The sequence below is a fragment of the Pagrus pagrus genome (assembly GCF_965226575.1).
Source record: "Pagrus pagrus genome assembly, chromosome: 11".
NCBI lineage: Eukaryota > Metazoa > Chordata > Actinopteri > Spariformes > Sparidae > Pagrus > Pagrus pagrus.
The window spans coordinates 3,583,771-3,605,021 of record NC_140195.1 but is presented as its reverse complement, the minus strand read 5'-3'; the positions used below and the strand labels follow the sequence as shown (position 1 = coordinate 3,605,021).

General features: G+C 41.1%; 2 protein-coding genes across 2 annotated transcripts in view; one reads left to right on the top strand and one right to left on the bottom strand.

The window, feature by feature from the left end:
• LOC311265182 (interferon-inducible GTPase 5-like) overlaps nt 1-21,251 on the top strand; it is a 202,907-nt gene that overhangs the window by 154,257 nt on the left and 27,399 nt on the right. The window lies entirely within an intron of this gene.
• cables2b (Cdk5 and Abl enzyme substrate 2b) overlaps nt 11,209-21,251 on the bottom strand; it is a 46,616-nt gene continuing 36,573 nt past the window's right edge. The window contains exons 6-10 of the mRNA XM_084366573.1: nt 21,147-21,244; nt 20,038-20,144; nt 19,801-19,920; nt 18,898-18,982; nt 11,209-17,797 (exon numbers count right to left, since the gene is read on the bottom strand). Of these exons, the coding sequence (XP_084222699.1) occupies nt 17,651-17,797; nt 18,898-18,982; nt 19,801-19,920; nt 20,038-20,144; nt 21,147-21,244 (557 nt within the window). The 3' untranslated portion in view covers nt 11,209-17,650. The remainder of the gene's footprint in view (nt 17,798-18,897; nt 18,983-19,800; nt 19,921-20,037; nt 20,145-21,146; nt 21,245-21,251) is intronic.

Genomic DNA, 21,251 nt, shown 5'->3' with positions numbered 1-21,251 from the left:
CCCTGCCATTGTCCTGGGTGGGTCACTGTGACCCTCTGCCCTCTACAATCATAGTAGATTTACTGCTGCAATACTGTGTATAGTCCCTAGGTAGCGCTATAACGATAAGACACCAAACCCGCCCCTGCCATTGTCCTGGGTGGGTCACTGTGACCCTCTGCCCTCTACAATCATATTAGATTTACTGCTGCAATACTGTGTATAGTCCCTAGGTAGCGCTATAACGATAAGACACCAAACCCGCCCCTGCCATTGTCCTGGGGGGTCTCTGTGACCCTCTGTTGTGGACACCAGCCCTGGCCCTGGCCCTGCCCCTGCCATTGTCCTGTGGGGTCACTGTGACCCACTGCTCTCTACAATCATATTAGATTTACTGCTGCAATACTGTATATAGTCCCTAGGCGGCGCTATAACGATAAGACACCAAACCCGCCCCTGCCATTGTCCTGGGGGGTCACTGTGACCCACTGCCCTCTACAATCATATTAGATTTACTGCTGCAATACTGTATATAGTCCCTAGGCGGCGCTATAACGATAAGACACCAAAGCCGCCCCTGCCATTGTCCTGGGGGGTCACTGTGACCCACTGCCCTCTACAATCATATTAGATTTACTGCTGCAATACTGTATATAGTCCCTAGGCGGCGCTATAACGATAAGACACCAAAGCCGCCCCTGCCATTGTCCTGTCCTGGGGGGTCACTGTGACCCTCTGTGTGTGGTGAAATGTAAAGACAACACGAGGGTTAAGGCTGGGCTTAGGGTTAGGGTTAGGGTTATGGGGCAAGGGTTAGGGTTACGGTCATCTTCTGACCGATTGACTCGAAATTGCACACAAATGTTGTCCATACTGGCGAAAGAAAGGCCAGCAGTTTTTATTGGATTTTGGTGAAATTTGTATTTTTGGTGAATTTTTTAATGAAAAAAGTTGCCTTTTTCATGAAAACGTCGGCCGATTTTTTCAATAGCTTCCAGGTCTTTGGACCGATTGACTCGAAATTTCTCCCAGATGTGGCCCTATACTGGCTGAACGAGACACAGCAGTCCCCATTGGAATCGGGTGGAATTTGTATTTTTGGTGAATATTTTAGTGAGAGGGACAATGTTTCATGAAGCTGGCTTAAGGCTGGGCTTGGGGTTAGGGTTAGGGTTAGGGTTATGGGGCTAGGGTTAGGGTTACGGTCATCTTTTGACCGATTGACTCAAAATTGCACACAAATGTTGTCCATACTGGCGAAAGAAAGGCCAGCAGTTTTTATTGGATTTTGGTGAAATTTGTATTTTTGGTGAATTTTTTAATGAAAAAAGTTGCCTTTTTCATGAAAACGTTGGCCGATTTTTTCAATAGCTTCCAGGTCTTTGGACCGATTGACTCGAAATTTCTCCCAGATGTGGCCCTATACTGGCTGAACGAGACACAGCAGTCCCCATTGGAATCGGGTGGAATTTGTATTTTTGGTGAATATTTTAGTGAGAGGGACAATGTTTCATGAGGCTGGCTTAAGGCTGGGCTTAGGGTTAGGGTTAGGGTTAGGGTTATGGGGCTAGGGTTAGGGTTATGGGGCTAGGGTTAGGGTTACGGTCATCTTCTGACCGATTGACTCGAAATTGCACACAAATGTTGTCCATACTGGCGAAAGAAAGGCCAGCAGTCTTAATTGGATTTTGGTGAAATTTGTATTTTTGGTGAATTTTTTAATGAAAAAAGTTGCCTTTTTCATGAAAACGTTGGCCGATTTTTTCAATAGCTTCCAGGTCTTTGGACCGATTGACTCGAAATTTCTCCCAGATGTGGCCCTATACTGGCTGAACGAGACACAGCAGTCCCCATTGGAATCGGGTGGAATTTGTATTTTTGGTGAATTTTTTAATGAAAAAAGTTGCCTTTTTCATGAAAACGTCGGCCGATTTTTTCAATAGCTTCCAGGTCTTTGAACCGATTGACTCGAAATTTCTCCCAGATGTGGCCCTATACTGGCTGAACGAGACACAGCAGTCCCCATTGGAATCGGGTGGAATTTGTATTTTTGGTGAATATTTTAGTGAGAGGGACAATGTTTCATGAGGCTGGCTTAAGGCTGGGCTTAGGGTTAGGGTTATGGGGCTAGGGTTAGGGTTATGGGGCTAGGGTTAGGGTTACGGTCATCTTTTGACCGATTGACTCGAAATTGCACACAAATGTTGTCCATACTGGCGAAAGAAAGGCCAGCAGTTTTTATTGGATTTTGGTGAAATTTGTATTTTTGGTGAATTTTTTAATGAAAAAAGTTGCCTTTTTCATGAAAACGTCGGCCGATTTTTTCAATAGCTTCCAGGTCTTTGGACCGATTGACTCGAAATTTCTCCCAGATGTGGCCCTATACTGGCTGAACGAGACACAGCAGTCCCCATTGGAATCGGGTGGAATTTGTATTTTTGGTGAATATTTTAGTGAGAGGGACAATGTTTCATGAGGCTGGCTTAAGGCTGGGCTTAGGGTTAGGGTTAGGGTTAGGGTTATGGGGCTAGGGTTAGGGTTACGGTCATCTTCTGACCGATTGACTCGATATTGCACACAAATGTTGTCCATACTGGCGAAAGAAAGGCCAGCAGTTTTTATTGGATTTTGGTGAAATTTGTATTTTTGGTGAATTTTTTAATGAAAAAAGTTGCCTTTTTCATGAAAACGCTGGCCGATTTTTTCAATAGCTTCCAGGTCTTTGGACCGATTGACTCGAAATTTCTCCCAGATGTGGCCCTATACTGGCTGAACGAGACACAGCAGTCCCCATTGGAATCGGGTGGAATTTGTATTTTTGGTGAATTTTTTAATGAAAAAAGTTGCCTTTTTCATGAAAACGCTGGCCGATTTTTTCAATAGCTTCCAGGTCTTTGGACCGATTGACTCGAAATTTCTCCCAGATGTGGCCCTATACTGGCTGAACGAGACACAGCAGTCCCCATTGGAATCGGTTGGAATTTGTATTTTTGGTGAATATTTTAGTGAGAGGGACAATGTTTCATGAGGCTGTCTTAAGGCTGGGCTTAGGGTTAGGGTTAGGGTTATGGGGCAAGGGTTAGGGTTACGGTCATCTTCTGACCGATTGACTCGAAATTGCACACAAATGTTGTCCATACTGGCGAAAGAAAGGCCAGCAGTTTTTATTGGATTTTGGTGAAATTTGTATTTTTGGTGAATTTTTTAATGAAAAAAGTTGCCTTTTTCATGAAAACGTCGGCCGATTTTTTCAATAGCTTCCAGGTCTTTGGACCGATTGACTCGAAATTTCTCCCAGATGTGGCCCTATACTGGCTGAACGAGACACAGCAGTCCCCATTGGAATCGGGTGGAATTTGTATTTTTGGTGAATATTTTAGTGAGAGGGACAATGTTTCATGAAGCTGGCTTAAGGCTGGGCTTGGGGTTAGGGTTAGGGTTAGGGTTATGGGGCTAGGGTTAGGGTTACGGTCATCTTTTGACCGATTGACTCAAAATTGCACACAAATGTTGTCCATACTGGCGAAAGAAAGGCCAGCAGTTTTTATTGGATTTTGGTGAAATTTGTATTTTTGGTGAATTTTTTAATGAAAAAAGTTGCCTTTTTCATGAAAACGTTGGCCGATTTTTTCAATAGCTTCCAGGTCTTTGGACCGATTGACTCGAAATTTCTCCCAGATGTGGCCCTATACTGGCTGAACGAGACACAGCAGTCCCCATTGGAATCGGGTGGAATTTGTATTTTTGGTGAATATTTTAGTGAGAGGGACAATGTTTCATGAGGCTGGCTTAAGGCTGGGCTTAGGGTTAGGGTTAGGGTTAGGGTTATGGGGCTAGGGTTAGGGTTATGGGGCTAGGGTTAGGGTTACGGTCATCTTCTGACCGATTGACTCGAAATTGCACACAAATGTTGTCCATACTGGCGAAAGAAAGGCCAGCAGTCTTAATTGGATTTTGGTGAAATTTGTATTTTTGGTGAATTTTTTAATGAAAAAAGTTGCCTTTTTCATGAAAACGTTGGCCGATTTTTTCAATAGCTTCCAGGTCTTTGGACCGATTGACTCGAAATTTCTCCCAGATGTGGCCCTATACTGGCTGAACGAGACACAGCAGTCCCCATTGGAATCGGGTGGAATTTGTATTTTTGGTGAATATTTTAGTGAGAGGGACAATGTTTCATGAGGCTGGCTTAAGGCTGGGCTTAGGGTTAGGGTTATGGGGCTAGGGTTAGGGTTATGGGGCTAGGGTTAGGGTTACGGTCATCTTTTGACCGATTGACTCGAAATTGCACACAAATGTTGTCCATACTGGCGAAAGAAAGGCCAGCAGTTTTTATTGGATTTTGGTGAAATTTGTATTTTTGGTGAATTTTTTAATGAAAAAAGTTGCCTTTTTCATGAAAACGTCGGCCGATTTTTTCAATAGCTTCCAGGTCTTTGGACCGATTGACTCGAAATTTCTCCCAGATGTGGCCCTATACTGGCTGAACGAGACACAGCAGTCCCCATTGGAATCGGGTGGAATTTGTATTTTTGGTGAATATTTTAGTGAGAGGGACAATGTTTCATGAGGCTGGCTTAAGGCTGGGCTTAGGGTTAGGGTTAGGGTTAGGGTTATGGGGCTAGGGTTAGGGTTACGGTCATCTTCTGACCGATTGACTCGATATTGCACACAAATGTTGTCCATACTGGCGAAAGAAAGGCCAGCAGTTTTTATTGGATTTTGGTGAAATTTGTATTTTTGGTGAATTTTTTAATGAAAAAAGTTGCCTTTTTCATGAAAACGCTGGCCGATTTTTTCAATAGCTTCCAGGTCTTTGGACCGATTGACTCGAAATTTCTCCCAGATGTGGCCCTATACTGGCTGAACGAGACACAGCAGTCCCCATTGGAATCGGGTGGAATTTGTATTTTTGGTGAATTTTTTAATGAAAAAAGTTGCCTTTTTCATGAAAACGCTGGCCGATTTTTTCAATAGCTTCCAGGTCTTTGGACCGATTGACTCGAAATTTCTCCCAGATGTGGCCCTATACTGGCTGAACGAGACACAGCAGTCCCCATTGGAATCGGTTGGAATTTGTATTTTTGGTGAATATTTTAGTGAGAGGGACAATGTTTCATGAGGCTGTCTTAAGGCTGGGCTTAGGGTTAGGGTTAGGGTTATGGGGCAAGGGTTAGGGTTACGGTCATCTTCTGACCGATTGACTCGAAATTGCACACAAATGTTGTCCATACTGGCGAAAGAAAGGCCAGCAGTTTTTATTGGATTTTGGTGAAATTTGTATTTTTGGTGAATTTTTTAATGAAAAAAGTTGCCTTTTTCATGAAAACGTCGGCCGATTTTTTCAATAGCTTCCAGGTCTTTGGACCGATTGACTCGAAATTTCTCCCAGATGTGGCCCTATACTGGCTGAACGAGACACAGCAGTCCCCATTGGAATCGGGTGGAATTTGTATTTTTGGTGAATATTTTAGTGAGAGGGACAATGTTTCATGAAGCTGGCTTAAGGCTGGGCTTGGGGTTAGGGTTAGGGTTAGGGTTATGGGGCTAGGGTTAGGGTTACGGTCATCTTTTGACCGATTGACTCAAAATTGCACACAAATGTTGTCCATACTGGCGAAAGAAAGGCCAGCAGTTTTTATTGGATTTTGGTGAAATTTGTATTTTTGGTGAATTTTTTAATGAAAAAAGTTGCCTTTTTCATGAAAACGTTGGCCGATTTTTTCAATAGCTTCCAGGTCTTTGGACCGATTGACTCGAAATTTCTCCCAGATGTGGCCCTATACTGGCTGAACGAGACACAGCAGTCCCCATTGGAATCGGGTGGAATTTGTATTTTTGGTGAATATTTTAGTGAGAGGGACAATGTTTCATGAGGCTGGCTTAAGGCTGGGCTTAGGGTTAGGGTTAGGGTTAGGGTTATGGGGCTAGGGTTAGGGTTATGGGGCTAGGGTTAGGGTTACGGTCATCTTCTGACCGATTGACTCGAAATTGCACACAAATGTTGTCCATACTGGCGAAAGAAAGGCCAGCAGTCTTAATTGGATTTTGGTGAAATTTGTATTTTTGGTGAATTTTTTAATGAAAAAAGTTGCCTTTTTCATGAAAACGTTGGCCGATTTTTTCAATAGCTTCCAGGTCTTTGGACCGATTGACTCGAAATTTCTCCCAGATGTGGCCCTATACTGGCTGAACGAGACACAGCAGTCCCCATTGGAATCGGGTGGAATTTGTATTTTTGGTGAATATTTTAGTGAGAGGGACAATGTTTCATGAGGCTGGCTTAAGGCTGGGCTTAGGGTTAGGGTTATGGGGCTAGGGTTAGGGTTATGGGGCTAGGGTTAGGGTTACGGTCATCTTTTGACCGATTGACTCGAAATTGCACACAAATGTTGTCCATACTGGCGAAAGAAAGGCCAGCAGTTTTTATTGGATTTTGGTGAAATTTGTATTTTTGGTGAATTTTTTAATGAAAAAAGTTGCCTTTTTCATGAAAACGTCGGCCGATTTTTTCAATAGCTTCCAGGTCTTTGGACCGATTGACTCGAAATTTCTCCCAGATGTGGCCCTATACTGGCTGAACGAGACACAGCAGTCCCCATTGGAATCGGGTGGAATTTGTATTTTTGGTGAATATTTTAGTGAGAGGGACAATGTTTCATGAGGCTGGCTTAAGGCTGGGCTTAGGGTTAGGGTTAGGGTTAGGGTTATGGGGCTAGGGTTAGGGTTACGGTCATCTTCTGACCGATTGACTCGATATTGCACACAAATGTTGTCCATACTGGCGAAAGAAAGGCCAGCAGTTTTTATTGGATTTTGGTGAAATTTGTATTTTTGGTGAATTTTTTAATGAAAAAAGTTGCCTTTTTCATGAAAACGCTGGCCGATTTTTTCAATAGCTTCCAGGTCTTTGGACCGATTGACTCGAAATTTCTCCCAGATGTGGCCCTATACTGGCTGAACGAGACACAGCAGTCCCCATTGGAATCGGGTGGAATTTGTATTTTTGGTGAATTTTTTAATGAAAAAAGTTGCCTTTTTCATGAAAACGTCGGCCGATTTTTTCAATAGCTTCCAGGTCTTTGGACCGATTGACTCGAAATTTCTCCCAGATGTGGCCCTATACTGGCTGAACGAGACACAGCAGTCCCCATTGGAATCGGTTGGAATTTGTATTTTTGGTGAATATTTTAGTGAGAGGGACAATGTTTCATGAGGCTGTCTTAAGGCTGGGCTTAGGGTTAGGGTTAGGGTTATGGGGCAAGGGTTAGGGTTACGGTCATCTTCTGACCGATTGACTCGAAATTGCACACAAATGTTGTCCATACTGGCGAAAGAAAGGCCAGCAGTTTTTATTGGATTTTGGTGAAATTTGTATTTTTGGTGAATTTTTTAATGAAAAAAGTTGCCTTTTTCATGAAAACGTCGGCCGATTTTTTCAATAGCTTCCAGGTCTTTGGACCGATTGACTCGAAATTTCTCCCAGATGTGGCCCTATACTGGCTGAACGAGACACAGCAGTCCCCATTGGAATCGGGTGGAATTTGTATTTTTGGTGAATATTTTAGTGAGAGGGACAATGTTTCATGAAGCTGGCTTAAGGCTGGGCTTGGGGTTAGGGTTAGGGTTAGGGTTATGGGGCTAGGGTTAGGGTTACGGTCATCTTTTGACCGATTGACTCAAAATTGCACACAAATGTTGTCCATACTGGCGAAAGAAAGGCCAGCAGTTTTTATTGGATTTTGGTGAAATTTGTATTTTTGGTGAATTTTTTAATGAAAAAAGTTGCCTTTTTCATGAAAACGTTGGCCGATTTTTTCAATAGCTTCCAGGTCTTTGGACCGATTGACTCGAAATTTCTCCCAGATGTGGCCCTATACTGGCTGAACGAGACACAGCAGTCCCCATTGGAATCGGGTGGAATTTGTATTTTTGGTGAATATTTTATTGAGAGGGACAATGTTTCATGAGGCTGGCTTAAGGCTGGGCTTAGGGTTAGGGTTAGGGTTAGGGTTATGGGGCTAGGGTTAGGGTTACGGTCATCTTTTGACCGATTGACTCGAAATTGCACACAAATGTTGTCCATACTGGCGAAAGAAAGGCCAGCAGTTTTTATTGGATTTTGGTGAAATTTGTATTTTTGGTGATTTTTTTAATGAAAAAAGTTGCCTTTTTCATGAAAACGTCGGCCGATTTTTTCAATAGCTTCCAGGTCTTTGGACCGATTGACTCGAAATTTCTCCCAGATGTGGCCCTATACTGGCTGAACGAGACACAGCAGTCCCCATTGGAATTGGGTGGAATTTGTATTTTTGGTGAATATTTTAGTGAGAGGGACAATGTTTCATGAGGCTGGCTTTAGGCTGGGCTTAGGGTTAGGGTTAGGGTTAGGGTTATGGGGCTAGGGTTAGGGTTACGGTCATCTTTTGACCGATTGACTCGAAATTGCACACAAATGTTGTCCATACTGGCGAAAGAAAGGCCAGCAGTTTTTATTGGATTTTGGTGAAATTTGTATTTTTGGTGAATTTTTTAATGAAAAAAGTTGCCTTTTTCATGAAAACGTCGGCCGATTTTTTCAATAGCTTCCAGGTCTTTGGACCGATTGACTCGAAATTTCTCCCAGATGTGGCCCTATACTGGCTGAACGAGACACAGCAGTCCCCATTGGAATCGGGTGGAATTTGTATTTTTGGTGAATATTTTAGTGAGAGGGACAATGTTTCATGAGGCTGGCTTAAGGCTGGGCTTAGGGTTAGGGTTAGGGTTATGGGGCTAGGGTTAGGGTTATGGGGCTAGGGTTAGGGTTACGGTCATCTTCTGACCGATTGACTCGAAATTGCACACAAATGTTGTCCATACTGGCGAAAGAAAGGCCAGCAGTTTTTATTGGATTTTGATGAAATTTGTATTTTTGGTGAATTTTTTAATGAAAAAAGTTGCCTTTTTCATGAAAACGTCGGCCGATTTTTTCAATAGCTTCCAGGTCTTTGGACCGATTGACTCGAAATTTCTCCCAGATGTGGCCCTATACTGGCTGAACGAGACACAGCAGTCCCCATTGGAATCGGGTGGAATTTGTATTTTTGGTGAATATTTTAGTGAGAGGGACAATGTTTCATGAGGCTGGCTTAAGGCTGGGCTTAGGGTTAGGGTTAGGGTTAGGGTTATGGGGCTAGAGTTAGGCTTATGGTCATCTTCTGACCGATTGACTCGAAATTGAACACAAATGTTGTCCATACTGGCGAAAGAAAGGCCAGCAGTTTTTATTGGATCTAGGGTTAGGGTTAGGGTTAGGGTTATGGGGCTAGGGTTAGGGTTATGGGGCTAGGGTTAGGGTTACGGTCATCTTCTGACCGATTGACTCGAAATTGCACACAAATGTTGTCCATACTGGCGAAAGAAAGGCCAGCAGTTTTTATTGGATCTAGGGTTAGGGTTAGGGTTAGGGTTATGGGGCTAGGGTTAGGGTTATGGGGCTAGGGTTAGGGTTACGGTCATCTTCTGACCGATTGACTCGAAATTGCACACAAATGTTGTCCATACTGGCGAAAGAAAGGCCAGCAGTTTTTATTGGATTTTGGTGAAATTTGTATTTTTGGTGAATTTTTTAATGAAAAAAGTTGCCTTTTTCATGAAAACCTCGGCCGATTTTTTCAATAGCTTCCAGGTCTTTGGACCGATTGACTCGAAATTTCTCCCAGACGTGGTCCCATACTGGCTGAACGAGACACAGCAGTCCCCATTGGAATCGGGTGGAATTTGTATTTTTGGTGAATATTTTAGTGAGAGGGACAATGTTTCATAAGGCTGGGGTTAGGGTTAGGGTTATGGGGCTAGAGTTAGGGTTATGGTCATCTTTTGACCGATTGACTCGAAATTGAACACAAATGTTGTCCATACTGGCGAAAGAAAGGCCAGCAGTTTTTATTGGATCTAGGGTTAGGGTTAGGGTTAGGGTTATGGGGCTAGGGTTAGGGTTATGGGGCTAGGGTTAGGGTTACGGTCATCTTCTGACCGATTGACTCGAAATTGCACACAAATGTTGTCCATACTGGCGAAAGAAAGGCCAGCAGTTTTTATTGGATCTAGGGTTAGGGTTAGGGTTAGGGTTATGGGGCTAGGGTTAGGGTTACGGTCATCTTCTGACCGATTGACTCGAAATTGCACACAAATGTTGTCCATACTGGCGAAAGAAAGGCCAGCAGTTTTTATTGGATTTTGGTGAAATTTGTATTTTTGGTGAATTTTTTAATGAAAAAAGTTGCCTTTTTCATGAAAACGTCGGCCGATTTTTTCAATAGCTTCCAGGTCTTTGGACCGATTGACTCGAAATTTCTCCCAGACGTGGTCCTATACTGGCTGAACGAGACACAGCAGTCCCCATTGGAATCGGGTGGAATTTGTATTTTTGGTGAATATTTTAGTGAGAGGGACAATGTTTCATAAGGCTGGGGTTAGGGTTAGGGTTATGGGGCTAGAGTTAGGGTTATGGTCATCTTTTGACCGATTGACTCGAAATTGAACACAAATGTTGTCCATACTGGCGAAAGAAAGGCCAGCAGTTTTTATTGGATCTAGGGTTAGGGTTAGGGTTAGGGTTATGGGGCTAGGTTTAGGGTTATGGGGCTAGGGTTAGGGTTACGGTCATCTTCTGACCGATTGACTCGAAATTGCACACAAATGTTGTCCATACTGGCGAAAGAAAGGCCAGCAGTTTTTATTGGATTTTGGTGAAATTTGTATTTTTGGTGAATTTTTTAATGAAAAAAGTTGCCTTTTTCATGAAAACGTCGGCCGATTTTTTCAATAGCTTCCAGGTCTTTGGACCGATTGACTCGAAATTTCTCCCAGATGTGGTCCTATACTGGCTGAACGAGACACAGCAGTCCCCATTGGAATCGGGTGGAATTTGTATTTTTGGTGAATATTTTAGTGAGAGGGACAATGTTTCATAAGGCTGGGGTTAGGGTTAGGGTTATGGGGCTAGAGTTAGGGTTACGGTCATCTTTTGACCGATTGACTCGAAATTGAACACAAATGTTGTCCATACTGGCGAAAGAAAGGCCAGCAGTTTTTATTGTATTTTAGTGAAATTTGTATTTTTGGTGAATATTTTAATGAAAAAAGTTGCCTTTTTCATGAAAACCTTCACAGCATCTAATCTTTATTCATAACACAAAGACATAAACATCTGATTGAAGTCAAAGAATGAAGCAGAACAGAAGCTGTAATTCACGTATTTTTAATGAAAATAAACTTGACATGAATTGAACATTGGCAGTTTAAACAGTTTACGGTCTTTTATCTTTTACAAAATATTTGTATAAATACTTTCAGCCACTACTCTCCTCCAGTTGTGTCCTGTAGTGTAGCCAACAACACTGTAAACAGCAGCTGTCCACAGTGTAGTTAATACAAGACACTGCTGATAAACTTCTCTCTACAAAAATATGACCCACTCTTGTCACAAGTTAACGTCCTTAACCTCTGATTTCATCATCAGCATCACGACATGAGGTGTGAACAAAGTGGCATCGACAGCTGAACCCGAAACATAAATAATATTTCCACACGTTAACTTCTCGTGAAGTCTCGACTGCAACGCTGCCAAAAACTGCTGCGTGGCTCGTCCATGTTGTCCATTAAGAAAGAGACGAAAACACAATACAAAAACCTAAAATTAATTTAACTTGAAATATGACTTACAATGTAAAAACCATAATTATAAATGGAAGACAAACACTGGTAAATATTTCCCTTTATGGCCTTACAGTGCTCAGATTAAACGATACAAAACAATAAAGTAAAAACAGCGTGAGGTTTAAATAAAGGAGTGTCAGGTAACAATAAATGCTGTGGCACATCATAGGTAAACACACCAAGGGGGAAGAGGAGGAGGATGATGAAGATGATGGAATAAAAGCTGCATAGAATCAATATGTGAAATCTCTAATGTAGAGAAGACGACTTTGGGAGATGGTGTGCCGTTTCTACTCTCGAGCAGAGTCTTATATTTATCACATCGTCTGGTGTTGTGCTTCTTTAACGTCGTTCCTATTTCATCAACTTAAACACAGGAAGCTTTGCTGCTTTTTTTTTATTATTGCCAAAATAATCTTTCAAGATTTCATAAAGAATTTAAATATACGACTCTGCTCTGAAGTGTCTCAGTGCAAATTGTGAAGCGAGGGTTCTTCTTCACTTTGTTCGTCAGAGCAGGAGAGAGCACAAACAAAACAAAGTCTTTAAAAAGGACCAAGTGTTTTTACAGGTTTTAGCTGCTTAAGTTCACATTATGTACATTTTATATTCAGTGGATGTGCTGCAGGTTTCTGAATGTGTCTCATCTGCTTTTATTTACCAGCTCAAGACAAAAATGAACCGACTCTTGTAGCTTGTTTTAATGTGTCACAGTGAACCTCAAGTCTGCTTTAAAGCTGCAACTCATTATTATTTTTAATCTGCAGATGATCATCTTGGCACAGTGATTCATCATTTTATCAATACATTGTTTTAAAATAATAGTAAAAAAAATACCTGATATTATTTCCAGCAACTCAATAAATAAAATTCTCACATATGAGAAGCTAAAACCAACAATGAAGTGATCCTACCAACAAGTAGTACGTGTGAAATCTGACAGAAGCCCAGAGGGGCAAGTCAAGAAATGTTTTTTTCTGGTGATTCATTTTCTAATTCTGATTTAAATTGTTTTCTCTCCTTTTGTTTTTGACTTTAGAGCTGGTTAAAAAAAAAAAAAAATGGCCAGGATAATTGTTTTTTCCATCTGTGAAAACATTTGAATTTTTATTTCCAGAAATTTTTTTTTTTCGTGTGAAACTGAGTGATTTTTTTTTTTTTATTAAAAAAACACAAATTGTCCTGTAAATTTTTTTTCTCTACTGGGAATAAAAGATGCACTTACTTTACTCATTATTATTATTATTTTCATGTGTGGAACCGAGAGATTTTTTTATTCTGAAAAAAATTCATAAATTTTTCTAAAAGAACATTTACACTTTTTTTTAATTCTCAAATTTTTTTTCTTTTGGGAATAAAAAATGCACTCGGTTTACTCATGAAACAAAGTCAAGAAATGTTTTTTTCTGGAGATTCATCATCATTCAAGTCTGATTTAAATTGTTTTCTCTCTTTTGTTAATGACTTTAAAACTGGTGGGAAGAATGTTTTGTTTATTTTTCACTTGGTTTCACTCATGAAAAAAACCTCTGTGGATTTTTTTTTATTTTATCATGTGTTTTCATAGATGAAAATAAAATTAAGGAACTTAAAAAATCATCCTGGCAATTTTTTTCCCACCAGTTCCCAAGTCATGAACACAGGAGAGAAAACTATTTAGATCAACTCGATTAGAAAACGGATTTTATCAATAAAGGGGAAATAGAGTTGAAAAATAAATACGAATAAATTGCGAGAGAATTTTTTGTTTTAATTAAAAAAAATTAAAAAATCACTATTTTTTCTCAGAGACTTTTTTTGTTGGTGAGGAAAAAATGTCTTTCAGCAGAATTTTTTTTTTCATATGTGGAACTGAGTGATTTTTTTTTATTCAGAAAAAAAAAAATTCTCAAATCTTTTAAATCCTACAGAAGCCCTGTCTTCTACTGTCTTCTCACCTTTGTTTATGACTCTAAAACTGGTGGGAAAACAAAATTTTTCCAGGATAATCTGTGAAAACAGTTTCACACAAAATTGTTGTTTTTTGTTGAAATAAAAGATGCACTCAGTTTACTCATGAAAAAAAATAAATACTTTTTTACTCATGAATTTTGTTTCTCACAGGAGAAAAATGTTTCTGATGTTTTCACAGAAGGAACTTAAAAGATTATTCTGCAAAACCTTTTTTTCCCACCAGCGCTCAAATCATAAACACAGGACAGAAAACTATTTAAATCAGACAGAAAGTGGATGACCAGAAAATGACATTTTTCTGTCACTCTGTTTCACACATGAAAAACAAAATTATTTTTGCCTGTTTTCAAAAAAAACAAAACAAAAAACAAACTTCAAACGACTAATACATGGATCACCAGAATGTTTTTTTCTTACTCGCCTCCGAGGACTTCCATAATCTACTGCTGTTTGAGTAAAGTCCAGACTTTTGTTCTTTCCTTTTTTTTTTTTTTTTTTTTTTTTAATTTAAACTATATTTGTGAGCTGTTTTCAGTAGGAGAAGCTACAGAGAGGTTGGAGAAGTCAGTCAGGGATTGGTCTTTTTATGGAATTTGTTGACAATTAAAAAAAATATTTAAGCTTTAACATCCGACCTGACAAAACACAACTGGTTTTGCCTAATTTAGCTCAGCAGGTGTTGATGCAGAGAGAGAACAAAATAAATTCCTAATAAGTTTTGTGTGAAAAAACCAGAGCAGAACCCCACATGTTTCACTTTAGTTTCTAAAGTCACTCTCCTGCTCCAACATTCAAGTGCAGATGAACCCGAACTCCGAAACACAACAAAGTCCCTTTAACACACAAAGAAAATAACATCAGTGGAAGAACATTGATGTAAAAACTCCAGATGAGGAATCATATTTTTGATCTGAAACATCAAACATCTGGTGTGAAGACGCTTTGCATCATCTGCAGGTTCACAACCGCAGCCTGACCGCGTTTGAAAACACGATTCTTCATCTGGAGGATTATTAGCAATAAATAAATTTCAGTGGTGGTCAGTTTTTAAAGTACAATAATACATAACACTTCACACATTTAATGTAGAAAAATATCATTACCCTTGTTACTTGGTGACAAAATAAAGATTCAGGATTGTGAAGCAAAAAGGCAAAGTGCAAAAACAACAGAGGCCCTACAGCGAGCGTTTGTGCAGTCGTCTTTCCTCCAACATGGCCGCTTGTAACCAATGGTTACCACTTTTTAATTAAAACAAAATACCCACTTTATTTTCCGGTGAAGCAGATAAAATGTTTTTCCTGCACAAACATCCTGTCAGAGCCTCCGTCTGGTTAAATATTTGTCCCTTTATGATACAGTGAAAACAGAATAAATAATCTTTGAGTGAAACGTAGTTTTTCTAAGGTAGTTCATGAACAGGAAGGTGTTTCTGGTAGCTGATGTTCCTTCACAGTGCAGACAGAATGAAGACGTGTGTAGCTACAGATAAACATGAATACTGTCTTTGCGGTTCATGTTGAGAGGCGTCAGTGTCGGAACCGGCCTGTTCTAAAAATATCACGTACCGTATGTGAGCTGAGTTGTGTGACAATGAATAAAAATCAGTTATACAGCACGAAATTATGGATGAAGACTGAAGTGATGACTGATTATTATTTCAGGTAATTGATTAATCATTTGGTCTATTACATGTCAGCGTCTTGTTATTGGAAGGTCGCTGGTTCGATTCCCCCCGGTCTGCATGTCAAAGTGTGACAAGAGGACAAGATACTGAACCCCAAACTGCTCCTGATGTGCTGGTAAGCACCTTGCATGGCAGCCAACGCCATCAGTGTATCGAGGTATGTGTGAATTACTGTAAGTCGCTTTGGACTAAATGCCCTCAATGCAAATGTAAATGAAAAAGTCAAAGCCGAACATATCCCAATTATGTCCAACAAATGATTAACCAATTATCAGAAAAGATATAATTAATCACATCAGGCATGGTATCATAATGATTCCCACCTCTTTGTGACATTAGACGGACTGCGTCTCCTGAATTTAGGATAAAGGAGGCTGCATTTCAGGTTTCATATGAAGAAATGTTTTTCACTTGTATGTCGTTCTGTCGTGACGTTTTTCAGTCTTTAAATGCAGACAATAACGGACTTGGACTGCTGCAATCGGGCTCAGTGTTGCCGTCAGTGCAGCAGAGATGATGACAGCGTTGCTTTGTGTGACCTCCAGAGTGAAACCAAACCAGCAACGAGGAGGGACGACAACATGAGAGTGAAAACACAGAGGAGAGGTGAGCATAAAGTTGCTGGTTTGAATCCCTGGATCAATGGACGGAGAGATTAGGAACATCTACAGTTCATGCGCCCTCAGGCAAAGGCACTTAAACATCTAAAGTCCTCCAGTGGAGCTCCTGACGGCAGCACACTGCAGCTCCATGTGTGTTACTGTGACGCAGGTTAAATGAAAGTATGATCAGAGCAGAGAAAAAGAAGAAGAAGAAGAAGCGTGTCGACGCTTTGAAAGGGTTCAGAGAGAATGAAGGATGTGACATCACTTCATGAGGGGCCATGAAATGCAAGGAAGTGCTGGAAACTGTCTTAAATTGACTTTCATGATTTAAGTTTTCTACAAAAGTATGGGGGCATTGTGGGAAACACTCAGCATTATTGATTTTTAAATGCTGTAAAATTATTGTCAAATGCACAAAACTCATGTTTATGTTTGGTGTCAGGACATTTAAGTGTTATTTCAGCCTTCGCTATCAGCCTCACTGACCTCGGCTCACAGTGCTGCAGAGGCGGTGAACTCGACACAGCAGTCTGAGACTAGAAAGCCAGGCGTTTGTGTACTTGTGTGGACAAAGACTCTGGACTTAGAAACAGTTAAATTTAGGTTAAAAGGAGAACAAAGTCACACAGAGATCTGGAGAAACTGAAAACAGATTTTGTGCTTCAATTTAGTTTGGAAGTAAATTTCCTCAATTTGAATTTCTCCATTTCTGTGAACTTCAGTTTTCAGAACCGAAACCAACTTGCACAACCGGAATCAGGTTTTTGAACAAACATGTTGTTGCAGTTCAGCCGACTGGCCTGCTCACACTGCAAACATGTTGCATTTAACGATTCCCTGCAGGTCTGACAACGATGACTGTGACACGATGTGTTTTATCACTGCGAGTACTCACTGTCTCATGTTGCTTCAGACCTGTTTTTAAAGAGGTGGACACAGCAGAGTCAACCTTTTAAGAATAGGTTTACAATTTCTCAAGTCTCGTCTTAAAACAAAAGTCAGACGCCCGTATGTGCACTGACACTTTTTTTTCTTGCTGTGATGATTCTTCATGTTCATACTGGCTGTTAAGACGTCCTGAGGGATGAGGGACAAAAAACTACAGTCCACTTTATTCGGAAATGTTTATCTGAAGCCAACAGGAGTCTTCAGCAGTCTCTATTAATTTATGTTTCTATGGGCACCTGACTTCTGTTTGAAGACAGATTTGAAAAATGGTGAAGCTGTCCTTTAAAACACTATGTTGTGTTGAAATCTGAAAGGACACAAAATGACTTTATAAAAGCTCTACAAGAACCTCAAATTTAACTAAAATGATCGAAATCTGTCACCAAACTTACAGGAGAAGCGGTTACTAAAATCTGTGTGAGGAGCTGGTGAGGAAAACCTTTTTAAATCTGACAGGGAAGACAAATGTATGAATATCAGGAAGAAAAACAAAGACGTGATTCTGAGGGGTTGTGATGGATTGGACCTCCAGTGATTCTCGTGGTGCTGCTGAGCCAGGCACCGGCTGAACCGTCGATCACAGTGTGTCGTCATTTTGGTGTTCGGAGAAGGAAGAGAAGGCGATGTTTCTCTCTGCTCCGCGCCTGCTGTCCTGCCTCCGTCACAGTGTGGAAGAGCTTTGGTGTCTGAGATGAGGACGACTCCTCTGAGCCTCGCATCGCAGTGTGGAGCTGGACGGTGCTGGAGTCCCTGGAGGGGAGGTGTGTGAACTCCGCTATAACTGCTGCTGCTGGACCAGCCGTCTGTAATGTGGCATGACTTTACTCTCGGGGAGGTAGAGCGCCATCTCCAGGGCGACGAGGATGGTGAACTCGAAGGATATCAGCTCCCTCCTGCTGATCCTGAAACGCTCCTCCAGCTTCTACAGACACGACAGAAACCAAAGTATGAGACACACACACCAAATGTTCTCAGTCCACCGTCTCCAATAAGTCAAAAATGTCTTATTATCTGTTTGAATTTTTCTCCTGGGCCTTGTGTTTACTTGTGTGATTCAGAAGAACTGATTTAATTTATTAGTTTAAGTTCAAGTCAAATTTGCTTGATTTTTATTTCACAGTTGAATTTTGGTTTTATGATCAATATGTTGTTAATCTGGGATCAGACTGTCAATATTTTTGATATTTTACAAGAAACAGTGAATCAATTTTGGGATTATGTTAAAAACATCCTGATGAAGGTCTGTGTGCTGAAATGTTGGTTATAAAAATCTTCCTGATTGCAAGTGAAGAGGACTTTGTGTGGCAGTTTTTTGTTCTGATTGGACTAACTCATAAATATTAATTTAAGATCATGTAAAACAGAACTAGAACTACACCCTTATGTGTCTTGTAACAGCTGGTAACATGCTTAAGAGTGGTGTTACATCATCCATCCTCCCTTCCTTTTATGTCTTTGGCTGCATGTGTGATCAGCTCCCTGTCCCAAAGATTGATATCTATCATCGTCTATGTTAAGTTTCTCTGTTTGTATTAAAAACAAACCCTGCAGCAGACCAGTTCACCTTGGAAGCTGCCATCTTTGTTAAGAGGAGAACTGTATGACGTGCACAGAAAGAACACAGCCGGAAAATAATCAGGTTATATCGTTTATATGGGACAGTTTTTATTTTAATGGCTTTATGAAAAAGTTTCAACTCCCCCTCTGTAACTGTCGTTTAGTTCGGGCCTGTTAATCCTGACATGTCTGTGATCGGCCAATAACAGCGCTCATGCCACTGAACCAGTTAGTTTTGAATGACAACAAGCCTGCTAAGGTTTGATGTTGAGCTCTGTGAGGAGAGTCGGGACTCAACTGTGAAGGACAGAAACTGTCCTGCAGGTTGTTTTCCACCTGCTCAGGTAGATCAGCTTCACAAACACCTGAGCAAGAGCAACATGATCTGACAGACAGGCAGAGATAACCACCATGATACTACTGTGTGTGTGTGTGTGTGTGTGTGTGTGTGTGTGTGCAACTTACATCAATGAGGTGTTTGACCTCCTGCTTCTTGAGGTCACTGCTGATCTTAGCAGCCAGGAGGATGCAGGCCGCTGACACCAACTTCCTGTAACACAACATCAGGGTAAGTGGCAGGACGTCGTTCTGCAGAGTAAAACGTGTGGTCACATCAAAAACTGACGAGGGTGGATGAGAGCAACGCTACAGTTAGTGTTCTGGTACAGAACCACAACCAGGCCCGGTTAATATATTGATACTATATCACTATTGTGATACGAGACTAAATATCATCTTCATTATTCTGCATTAATGCAGTTACTAAAAACAAACACAAGGGGGAGTCACTCTCACACTGTGGACTCCACACAGCAGCATGCTGGGAAAGAAAGCCTATTCACCCTGCCTTCCAATAAGCATACCACCATATTATTTACCACGCCAGGAAAACGATTTAGTACGTCCCCATCATGAAGTATGTCTGATCACATTTTGCAGTATGCAAGCCAGCATGCTTTTCTGGCTACTGTGACCCACAACCCTCTGCACAGTGGAAGATATGTCACAGTGAGCGAGCACAGACATCTGACAGATGAAAGCACATTTTAGTAAATGTATTACGTTCTTTGAACTCTGTGCTGAGGCTCCAACGGATATTCAAGGTTCGTGGCACACTAACAGTACAAAGAAAAAGTATGTGATCTAGAACGCACCCTTAATCTTATTCTTATTAAAAATATTCCTCGATATTATGGTCGTTGTTTTCTGGGACGGCTTCATGATCCCAAAATCTTCATTAACAGTTCAGTGTTCAACTCTTACAGAGTCTCTGACCAATCAGATTGCACTCCTGGCACTAGTTATCCGTGTATAAAGCCTTACAGAGACTCATTGCTGCTGTTATATGAGGATCAGATGTTAAAGTACCTGTTCTGTTTATTGAGTCGACCCTGCAGCACCAACTTCTCAAAGTAGACGAACGCCATCGCGATGGTGACGGGCTGCATGCCGCAATCCTCCCCGACGACTTTCATCTCTCTCTTCAGACTGTGAGACAAAGACACAAAGTCAAAGACGTTTAAACTTCTGTAAAGAACTGTATCATGTAACAAAAAATACTGTATTATATTGTCATGTTACTTCAGTTTAGGTACAGTCTGTTACCTGCGTATCTTGCTGAGAGTGAGTTTAATGTGAGGGAACTTCTCCTTAAACGTCTCGTTCATGTCTTTCTTCAGATCGGACGGTTTGACGTATTCTATCACCGTCGTCTGGAGGGAAAATATGTAAAGAAAGAGACAGAGAATAAATAAAACTGCACAAAAGAAAAGGAGTGAAGGGAGAGAGGAACGACAATCTCTTCTTTCTTCTGTTTACGCAAAGTGTCAGGAGAAAAGTTTAAAAGTCAAACAACGGTCACTGAATGTAAATGAACCCCGGGAGGAGGTCAACACTGACGAGGATGTATTTCTCGTTTCTCTACTATCAACTGCTTTACTCTGAGCCCACACTGACAGTGTCACTGACACACACACACACACACACACACACACACACACACACACACACACACACACACACACACACACACACACACACACACACACACACACACACACACACACACACACACACACACACAGACACAGACACAGAGCAAGATCAGTGACACAGCAGCCCACCTCAGCAGTAATCTTTTCTGATGGATTAAACAGTACTGATAATTTCGTGTGTGTGTGTGTGTGTGTGTGTGTGTGTGTCTCCATAGCCATAGTTTTTAATTCATCTCAGTGGAGGGATCAAACTAAGCTGCTGCCTATAGGATAATTATGTTGATGTAAAAGAACCGTGTGTGTGTGTGTGTGTGTGTGTGTGTGTGTGTCAGTAGTGATTATTCTGTTCTCAGAGCTCTATAATCCTGCTGCTCTCTCCTCTATACTTCTGTCATCTCTTCTTTATTCTGCCTCGCGCGCCTTCAGTTTTTCATTCTGCATCTTTTACTCCTGTTTGTTAGAATGAGAAAATTAAAATGTGGTTGTAACCTTTTGGACACGACAACATAATTATGATGAATCTTCTAAAGATCATTTTCATCCCGACAAAATGAAGCACATCCAAAACTGAAACCAATTTTAGAGAAACAAAACCACCCAACACACTGAGCGTATTAAAGGAATCAAATACTACAAACTGTTTTCTGAGCTCAAGATGGAGACAGTTGTGGGATATTTACTGCTCTTTTTTAATGTAGCGTACACTTGGTGTCTTCTTACCATGTAGGAGGCGAAGACCAGCACCCGCTTGTGTTTCCCACATGGCCACTGGGGGTCACTGAGGAGGTTGGGGTCGTATTCTGTCACGTCTTCCAGACCTACACA